Consider the following 10,904-nt stretch of genomic DNA (forward strand, 5'->3'; position numbering starts at 1 on the left):
TTAGGAGACTAGATTCTATTATTATGTCTTTCCGTCGTTACATACTTCAATCCATTTTTGTCATACAATATATAAAAGTACGAGTACCAACAAATGACTAAGAAATTGCCCGTCCCTACATTACGCGAATAATGGCCCTTTGGTTGACAAGAGTGGAGAAGCTAGAAGCCTTCCTGGTGTATGAGGGAACACTGCTCGAGTTCCAATATGAATTAGGGTTTTGGTTCCTAATTGTGGAGGGTAACCGTCATACTGTTTTACACTTGTCACAAACTTTGTCTCCTTTCGAAGCATTTCACCAATATTTTCCTTTTAAAAAAAGAGCAACCCGACAACCCAACCCAAAAATAGAGGTCGGATTGTGAACTCTATTCGGGTTACTTGGGTCACCAACTCAACCAACTCGAAATTTCCAGTTGGTTCAAAAGATTTTTCCAACCTAACCCAACTCAACCCAACCCAGCTCGTGTACACCCTAACCTCGCCTCTTTTAACATAAATAGTAGCTATTGGGTTTGATGATTAGGCCCAACTTAGATTCTCCCACTATATTAGGCTTGAGATTCAAGCCCAACTTAGATTCTCCCACTATTGGGCTTGAGATTCAAGCCCAAATTAGATTCTCCACTATATTGAGCTTGAGATTCAAGCCCAACTTAGATTCTGACACTATATTGGGCTTGATATTCAAGCCCAATTTAGATTCTCCCACTATATTGGGCTTGAGATTCAAGCCCAACTTAGACTCTGTCACTATATTGGGCTTGAGATTCAAGCCCAACTTAGACTGACACTATATTGGGCTTGATATTCAAGCCCAATTTAGATTCTCCCACTATATTGGGCTTGAGATTCAAGCCCAACTTAGATTCTCCCACTATATTGGGCCTGAGATACAAGCCCAATTTAGATTCTCCCACTATATTGGGCTTGAGACTCAAGCCCAACTTAGATTCTCCCACTATATTGGACTTGAGATTCAAGCCCGACATAATGTTAACATGTAAACCCTCTGGGCCAAGCCCATTACTTGAATTATATTAAATTCTTCAACTGCAACAACGTTATTATTTTTTTAAGACATGTTTTTTAACGTTAAATAAAACATAAAAGTATTTAATATCCAATAAACAATAACTCATGTAAATCATATTTAAAAACTCAAATAAATAATTTTAACATACTTTTTGAACTATATTAATTTTTAATTATTTCAATCAACATCTAACTTAATGATTAAATAATATTATTACTACAATTATAAATCAATAATTAAAAAATTGACTTAAATTATTATTCTTTTAAAATCAGCCTTTAAAAAAGGGCAATATATGAAGAATAATAATTGTCCTTAAAGCTGTGGTCAACCCATAAAATAATAGAGTTAATAATAATTAATTTAAAGCTTTAAATTAAAAAATAATAATCAATTAATAATTATTAAAGTATTGAATAACTTTGAAAACCCATGTAGAGTTGACAAGAAAAATAATATTTTAATTAATTAATTTAATTTAATTATTTATTTTGTACCGTAGATTGAAGTTTTAATAAAACCAATGCAATTTTAAAAATAAAATAAAATATGATAAAAGAAATAAAAAAGATTTAAAATCCCAATAAATAAATAAAAGAATTAATTGTGGGAAGATGGGGAACATTTAGAATATTGAAATTAATAGATTTGTTAAATCAACGAACCAATGAACCATGACCCATTTGGAAGTTCAATGAATGGGAACAGTTTTATATTATAATTTTTGTTTTTTAAAATAATAATTTTAAATTATTATTATTATTATTATTATTATTATTATTATTATTATTTTGGTTAGTTGAGTTAACTGTTGTTAGTGCAATTTGGCCATGCTTTTTTTTTTTTTATTACGAAAAAATAAAATCTACTTTTTTTTTATACAAAATCTTAAAATTTGATTTGTTTAGATATGCTTTTTTTTTAATTACTTTTTAAAAAAAGATTTAGCTTTTTTTATTATTATTATTTGTATTTTCAAATAATTTTTGATTTAAAAGAAAAAAAACATTATTTGTTATTAGTATTGGGTTAGTTATGATTTAAAATGTTGTCTCATAAATGCATTTGTTTTTCCTATGTTTTTAGACAATAGCTGTTTTTTTTTTAATTATTATTATTATTTTCTTGATTGGTTTATTTATTTATTTTAGAATCAAAATGGGTAATTTTTTTTTACCCGTGTCTATATAACCAACACGGGTCGTTTTCGTAGATCACCAACATAAAACTATAGACGGCAATTTTGTGACACTCGAGTAAATGAATGGTACATGAATGAACCGAGACTACATTCGAATGAGAAGAATCTTGAGAATAGGATAACTAAGGAAGACTTCCCAATCAGCCCCTCTCACAGTAGACGAACAGATAATGACTATTTATACCGGAACGAATGGTTATCTTGATTCATTAGAAATTGAACAAGTAAGAAAATTTCTCGTTGGTTTGTAGGGATAGTTTTTACTCTTTTAAAAAAAAGTAACATAACTGTAAGGACCCATATCCACTACTACAGATATTCTCCTATTTTGGCTTTCCTTTACGGGCTTCCCCTCAAAGCTTTAAAACGCGTCTAGCAGACCACCGTTTATAAGGGTGTAGAAACATTCCTCTAACAGACTTGTTTTAAAGCCTTGAGGGGAAGTTTGTAAGGAAAAGCCCAAAAAGGAGAGTATATGCTAGTGGTGGATCTGGGTCGTTACAATAACTATGTTGAATCCTGACCTAAATGTAACTGTCTACGTTCTAAATATAACAGCCTGTTTGTTATCCTCGCGACTATCCAATCGATGTGCGATCTCACAATCTACCCTTTTATGGGGTCAAATATATTGTTGGTATATCGCCGCTTTGATACCATTTGTAACTTCGTTAGTAGATATTGTCAGCTTTGATCCGTTACGTATCGTCGTCAGCCTCACAAATTTAAAACGCATCTACTAAGAAGAGGTTTTCACACCCTTATAAGAAATGTTTCGTTCTTCTGTTCAACCGAGGTGGGATCTCACACTAAAAATTTATGAAACAAAAGATTTAACGAGTCAATAAAAACGAGAATAAAGTTGAAATGAACACTTTTTCTTTTAAATACTTCGTTTTCCTTTTTAAAATCTCTTCCAACTTACTACGTATCATGTCGATCACGATGACACGAAGGGTATAATTGTAAAATGTAAAAATATTAAGGACCAAATTGAAAAATAGGAAAAAGATAAAGATAAAGATAAAGATGGACGGTGGAGATGGAGGAGCCCACAGCACTATGTTGTGTCCATAGTTTATGGGATAGAGTGAGTGTCCATTATTATACAAGAAACACATCAACCCATTAATTTTCCACCTTTTCTAATCAACTTTATTAATGCTATCAAGCTTAATAAAAAAAAAAAAAAAAAAAAAAAAAAAAAAAAATACTCGAAGCTTCGAGAATCCGATGTTTTGTTTTGTTGCAGAATTCATACTTTTATTACGTTTGCAGAATCTTCAATCCGAAGAATTTCATTTATTGTATCACAAATTTTTTCTTCAGAATCGTCGTTGCTCGACTTCAGCAGTTGATCCACCTTACCGTTCTCTAACGGACGCGGCGGTCCAGTAACCGATTCTACCACCGCCGCCGCTTCCATCTCGATCTGAGAAACCCTAACGGCGCCGATTAATCTCTCCGGCAACTCATCCTCCGTAACTGCCTCGACCAGANAGATTTAAAAATGACTCAAATTATACGGTTATGTTGCAAAATGTAAGAGAACATCGAGCCTACGAGATGCTAAATCCAGAGATGTTTACGGGCCATGGACGGGAAAGATTCTCCGTCCCTGTCTCCATGAAGTTTCTCATTTATTTTCGCGCAGATTTTCCACTAATTTATATATACCAGATCCACCTCTAGCATATACTGTCTTCTTTGGGCTTTCCCTTTCGGGTTTCCCCTAAGGGTTTAAAACGCGTCTACTAGGGGAAGGTTTCCACACCTTTATAAATGGTGGTTTGTTCTCCTCCCCAACCAACGTGGGACATCACAATCCACCCCCTTCCGGAGCCCAGTGTCCTCGCTAGTACTCTTTCCTTCCTCCAATCGATGTGGGACCATCCCCAAATCCACCCCCTTTGAGGCCTAGGATCTTTACTGGCACACCGCCTCGTGTCTACCCCCTTCGGGGAACAGCAAGAAGGTTAACATATCGTCCGGTGTCTGGCTTTGATACTATTTGTAATGGCTCAGATCCACTGCTAGCAAAAGCTGACACTTTCGAAGTAATTTTTAATGGGTAGTTTTTCATTTTTAATATAATTTCTATTAAAAAATGTAAAACATTGTATAAATTTAATAATATTTTATATGAAAAAAATATAATATAATATTCAGCGTAATTTTTAAAAATTTAAATTTCAATCAAAATATCGTATAATAAAAATAAAAGATATATCGATTTATGAATTAAATAATAATGCTAATAATGATAATAATAATAAAGAACGAGTTAAAGTTAAACTTTAGGCATGTGCTTTTTTTCAAATCTTTATATCACTTTCGAGCGTGTCATCATTGTCTCCATCTTTAGAACTTAGTTCTCCGCACACATTTTCCTCTTCGAGTAAAAATTCAAAAGTAAAAGAAATTTAATGCAACAACGATGACTTTTAACAAATAACTATAACACGTGTAGTTTAAGGAGACAACAATGTTCGAGAAACACAAATTTGAAGTACAAATCTAAATACTACACACGACAGTTTGTTTTAAATTACGTGTCGTTTAAGTATATCACAATGTTCGAGAGACACGTATTTGGAGTATGAATTTAAAGCACGTTTGATTTTTTTTTTTTTAGTTCAATAATGAGGAGGTGGATGCTCGAGTTGATTCAATCCATTGGGATGGTAACTGATGCATTGTCAACAATTAAATTTGAATCTAAAAAAAATGGGTCGAGTTTATAAGTACTTCAGCATATTTAACCATGTTTCAACTGTCGGGTTGATTTTAGCTACTTTTCGCTCCTAACACTTTAGTATATTTGACCATGTTTCAACGACGATAGTCAACTGTCGGGTTGACTTTAGCTACTTTTCACTCGTAGCTAATGGCAAGTAGAATAAAATTTTAGATTTCGAACTTTTTATATTATAATATTTTCACTCTAAAAACTAAAAAGAAAAAAAAAATAGAACTAACGTAAACCAGATAAACTAAATTTGTAATTTAACAAAAATAAATATGAAAAAAAATTAAATTACAAATTTAATTTCGAAAAATTCTAATAAATCCCAAAATTTTTAATTTTTGCGGAATAGGTCCATAAATTAAAAAGAAAAGATAGAATATTATCGATTTGAGGGACTAAATAGATATAAATTCACTTTGAAGGACTAAAACCTAAATAAACTAAATTTGAGGGACTAAAAGTTAAATATATTAAGAGTAGAGAATGGGGTGGAGAGGTGATTGGAAACATTGACCGCCGACATGAAAGGATAGAGTTGAAGGAGTCCCCACTTGCCAGCCAGCCAGCCACCATCACCCAACAAACAACAGTAAGAACGACAACAACAATGTTTCTTAAACAACTTGTCCTGTCCCTTTCCCACCCCCTAACACCATAGATAAGCTTCAAACCAGCTACTACTCCACCTCGCAATTAAAATCGAACCTCGAGGTTCTTCTCCTTCGTTTCATAACTATTTTGTTTTGTTTCGGTTGTGTCAGTATCGTGTTCGTTTACCACGAAGGTTCTTGTTCCTTCTCGTAGAATACTGACACAAAGCAATTGTAAGGAAATAAGTCTAATTTCCGAAACTATGAGACTCTACATTAGTTGGAGAGTAGAACGAAACATTCCTTATAAGGGTGTGAAAATCTCTTCGTAGTAGACGCATTTTAAAACCGTGAGGCTTACAATGATACGTAACGGGCTAAAACAGATGATATCTGTTAGCGGTGAGTTTAGGTTGTTATAAATGGTATCAGAACCAGGTTACCGAGCAGTGTGCCAACAAGGATGTTGGGTCTCAAGGGGGTAGATTGTGAAATCTCACGTTAGTTGTAGAGGGAAATGAAGCGTTCCTTATAAGAGTATGGAAACTTCTCCCTAGTAGACGAGTTTTAAAACCGTGAGTTTGACGACGATATGTAACGGGCTAAAGCAGACAATATCTACTAGCGGTAGGTTTATGTTGTTACAAATGGTATCTGAGCCAGGTTACTCAACAGTGTGCCAGCGAGTGGCACACTGAACCCCAAAGGGGGTGGATTGTGAGATCCCACATTGGTTGGAGAGTAGAACGAACATTTGTGGGGAAACCTCTCCTAATAGACACGTTTTAAAATCGTGAGATTGACAGCGATACGTAACGAGCTAAAAGAGACAATATCTATTAGCGGTGGGCTTAAGCAACTAGCATCCTTGCCAAGTTACTCAGCAGTGAGCCAACGAGGACGCAGAGCTCTAAAGGGGGTAGATTATGAGATCTCACAATGAACACTCGTGTGAAAACCTCTTCCTAGTAGACACGTTTTAAAACAGTGAGATAGACGGTAATATGTAACCGGCTAAAGCGGACAATATCTACTAACAGTGGGCTCAGACTGTTACACAAACACAACAAGACAAACTAAAAATCGCTATCGACATGGGGCACCCGCTTAGGTGTGTCGGGTTTGATATTCGAACGAAGACAATAAAGATTGAGTAGAAGAAGTTGATAACAAGGATTCTCTCCACTTATTTATGAGTCTAATGGAGAAACTTGGACTTACATTACATGATGACCTTAAACATATTCTACAACCTAATGACACCAAACAACACAGTAACACAGTTTCACCAAGTTAGGTAAAAACCCCAAAAGGTAACTTTTACTTGTTTCCTAGTAAAAAAAAAAAAAAAAAGGAAAACCCCATAAGACATTCAGAGAAGCTCAAACAGTAAAAATTAACTGCCATGAATTTCACTGCTGCTGCCTTCAATGAAAAGAGTGCAGGTAGTCTTACTGATACCATAACGGAATATCCTGGTGTTTCGGCAGTGCGTCGATGACTGCTGCTCCTCCGTGTACTTCTTCTTTGTAGTCGAACGTCGACAAATCGAACGGAGAGCCGAACATCAAGTGAAAGTTGTTGTTGTTGTTGTTGTTGTTCTGGTGGTTGTTTTCGAACGAGGAATTCATCGGTCTTGTGAACATTTGATGGCTGCTCGAAAGACTCGATCCTTCGAAGAAATTAGCGTCGATCATTATACCTTGATTTTGGTTCTCTGTGATGGTGATTACATTGTTCTTGTTGCCTTGGATGTTCGTGTTGTAGATCGACATGAGCTCACTGATGTGCTTTTGACCGTCTTCTGGAACTCCCAAACTCGACAAGTCGAAGGAAGACGGGACCGAGCTGACGGGAGGTGGAGCTGGTTTAGGTGGGGCGAACGATTGCGGGAAGATAACTGGTTTAACCTCGTTAACGTGAAAATTTGAACCGCTGAACTCGGAAGAAGTTCTGTATGGGCAGGTCAACTGATGATTGTCTCTCGACGTTCTGTCGTTGAACCCGAGACGGAGTTCGCTATAAGGACACTGGAGGAACTCACAAGTATAGATCTTCTGATCCATCATCATGTTGAGATCGCACGTTGGCTTCCTCTTTCGCATAAAATCCAAGTTCGCAGCGGCGGTGGCGACGACTTCTCCTTTGATTGCATAAGGAGGTTGTCGAAGGGGTACGTGTTCTCTCATTCTCTCCATTCCTAAGCTGAATGAGCTATGGTTATCGGGTTTGCGTTCTTGAACATCGAAGTTCGGTTCTTCCTCGGCGCCTTCTACATCATACTCGCTACAATCGTTAATGACTAGTGATCCACTTCCCCCACCGGATGATAAAGGTGGGCACGAGTCGGGATAAAGCTCCCGAGCCAAGACCTCCTCTTGGTTGATAATAGCAAGCCATGTAGCACTCTCCTTAGCAGTCATCTTGTCCTGCAAACACTTCGATTGCCTAACGAGCTTGCGGATCTTGGCTATATCAGGGGACATATGTTTGATGACCGCAGTCAAAACACCGACTTTCCACGCCTTCTTTAAGTCGTGAGGCTTCTTGTAAGGTGGGGGACCTTGGTCCTTCGGTAACCCGAGCTGAGGCCACCATTCCTCGACTCCAGTAGGCCACCATGGCGGAGGAACGCCTTTCTCCAACGGAAACCTTCTTTGAGGAGGGTCACAGTGCTGCATCAGAGCTGATAAAAGCGATCCAAGGGTAGTATCTTGGAGTTCCTGCAAGGTGTGTGGGGTTGGACCAATCGAATTACACCCGTCGTTTCGTCCCGGGATCGCATTATCCGCTTGGTACTTAGCTATGGCAGCCGGTCCATTTCTATCAAATCGGACCTTATCTTTCCACCATTCTCTAAGATTATCAGACGCCCCCGTTACCGGTTTTCCCTTCTCGGGAATTATTCCATATACAAAACCTTGAGCGTTACAAACCTCCATAATCTTCAACATATACTTCAAGATCCCATCGTGCGCCCTCGACATCTTCTTCCTCCTAGCCTGATCTTGAGACTGTCGCTGCTTCGCAATATCGACTCCTTCCTTAACCTTACTCTGCTCTTTAAGACGCTTAAGACGCATCTTATCCTTCCACATCCTCCTCTCGAGCTCATCGACGTCGATCTCTTCATCAGAATAATCATCTTCCACCACGACTTCAGGATCGGCCGGTGGAGCTACCACATCTCCTTCCACAATCGGAGCCGAAAGGAAATCAATATCATCACAAAATCCCATCTCATTGAACATCATCATCATTTCCCCCCCCCCTCCAAAAAAAAAGGAATCAATCGAACTCGAATGACGAATCTCGAACAAGATCCAACAATTAATTTACACCAAAATTCACTGTTCTTCCTCACCTGTTAACATAAATTTCAAGTCAAAACCTGAATCAATTAACACGCATTTGTCTCGTTTACAACGAAGAACACCACAAGATTTAATTCCTCTGAAGTTCATCAAAACCATCAAGAACACAAACCAAGAGAATTTCTAGTTCTTTCTAAATCAGATTATTACATGCAAAGTTCATCCAAACAAGGTAGATCAAACATTACAAGCTGTTCTTAATCTGTTCTACACAGATCAAGCTCAAGAACACAACCGATTACAAAACAAAAACGAAACAGAGCATTAATCAACAATCAGATCTCATCTCCAACTTGAAAACGAACACAGAACATCAGAAACAAAACAGAACATCACAATCCAACATCCCTAGAATCAAAATTCGACAGAAAACCAAACATGTTCAGAGCTAGAAACAAAACCCAGCTCACAAATTCAACACATGAGAAGAAGAACCAAAACCCAGATCAAATTAGTCAAAGAAAAAGGGTGAAATCATAGAATCAAACAGAAAAAGAGTTGAACAGAGTAGAAAACCAAACAGAATCAGAGCTAGAAACAAAACCCAGCTCACAAATTCAACCAATCAGGAGAACCATCAAAACCCAGATCAAATTACTCGAAGAAAAAGGATGAAATCATAGTATCAAACAAAAAAAGAGTTGAACAGAGTAGAAAATCAAACAGAATCAGAGCTAGAAACAAAACCCATCTCACAAATTCAACCAATCAAAAGAATCATCAAAACCCAGATCAAATTACTCGAAGAAAAAGGATGAAACCATAGAATCAAACCAAAAAATGAGTTGAACAGAGTAGAAAACCAAACAGATTCAGAGCTAGAAACAAAACCCATCTCACAAATTCAACCAATCAAAAGAATCATCAAAACCCAGATCAAATTCCTCAAAGAACCCATAGAATCAAACCAAAAACGAGACGAACAGAGTAGAAAATCAACCTGAAGAAGAAGGTAAAGAGATAGAGAGATGGATAAAACTGGGTCCTCGAGCGAGAAGGTGGAAGTCAATCGAGGAAGAACCCCAGAAAGCTAATTTGTTGAGAGAGAAGGAAGGATGACTATCTAATCCAATAAGAGAAAGTTGGGGGAAAGGGTTTCATGTGCGATAAAAAAGAAAGGGTCGGTCCCTTGGTGACTGTGAAAGGAAAGGGGGAGAGGGAGAGGGGTTATCCTAAGAAATGGCCCTTTTTATGCTTTAGTTTGGTTTGGAGGTGAAATGACATATTAAATAAAAGTTAGATTATATGTAAAATTACCATTTTACCCTTCTCTCGTTCAATGAATTTATTGTTCATCGACTTCATATTCCTAAATAAAATTAGGGTTCGAATAAGTTATCTTACATAATAGACTGAGTTCGAAATTTAGCTAAACTTGAACTATTTCAAGTAGAAATTTATGATTCCCAATTAAAAATTTGAATCAGAGCTATAATTCATTAATTTTGATGAATTTCGATCGAGATTCCAATTAGGATGTATGAATCTCGACTACGTTTCATTATTAAAATTATTTTAAGAAATAAAAAAATTATAATCTAATTTAAACCTTTTCATGTAAAAAGAAAAAAAAAATATATATATATATACTAATTTTTACAATAACTAAAATAAAATAAAATTCTCAAATTACAGAGGAGAGAGAAACAAGAGAGAGAGAGTGTGTGTTTTTTCCATTAATGTAAAATAAAATTAAAATATATTTTTAAAAAATAATTATAAAAAAAAAGCTCCACTCTTTTGATAACTGCACATGGAAGTGAGAAGGAAGATTCACAATGTCGGATTAACAATTTTTCTATTTATTGTTTTTATCAATTTTAGTTTTTCAATTAATTATTTTTAAATTTAAAATAATAATAATAATATATTTTGAGTATTTTTTAAAAATATATATTATTTTAATATAAGAGTGAAAATTGTAAAATTATTATGTGGGATAAATTCAATAAAT

The 10,904-nt window shown here is 35.9% G+C and overlaps 1 protein-coding gene across 1 annotated transcript; it reads right to left on the bottom strand.

Annotated features, from left to right (window-relative positions):
* Positions 1 to 6,702: 6,702 nt before the first annotated feature.
* Positions 6,703 to 10,129, bottom strand: LOC111436157 (ETHYLENE INSENSITIVE 3-like 1 protein). The gene is given in 3 exon segments (XM_023073867.1): positions 6,703 to 7,089; positions 7,091 to 8,940; positions 9,891 to 10,129. Coding segments are annotated over 2 exon segments (1,863 nt in total). The 5' UTR covers positions 8,837 to 8,940; positions 9,891 to 10,129; the 3' UTR covers positions 6,703 to 6,972.
* Positions 10,130 to 10,904: the final 775 nt, after the last annotated feature.

Source organism: Cucurbita moschata, unplaced genomic scaffold (assembly GCF_002738365.1).
Source record: "Cucurbita moschata cultivar Rifu unplaced genomic scaffold, Cmos_1.0 Cmo_Scf00003, whole genome shotgun sequence".
Taxonomy (NCBI): domain Eukaryota; kingdom Viridiplantae; phylum Streptophyta; class Magnoliopsida; order Cucurbitales; family Cucurbitaceae; genus Cucurbita; species Cucurbita moschata.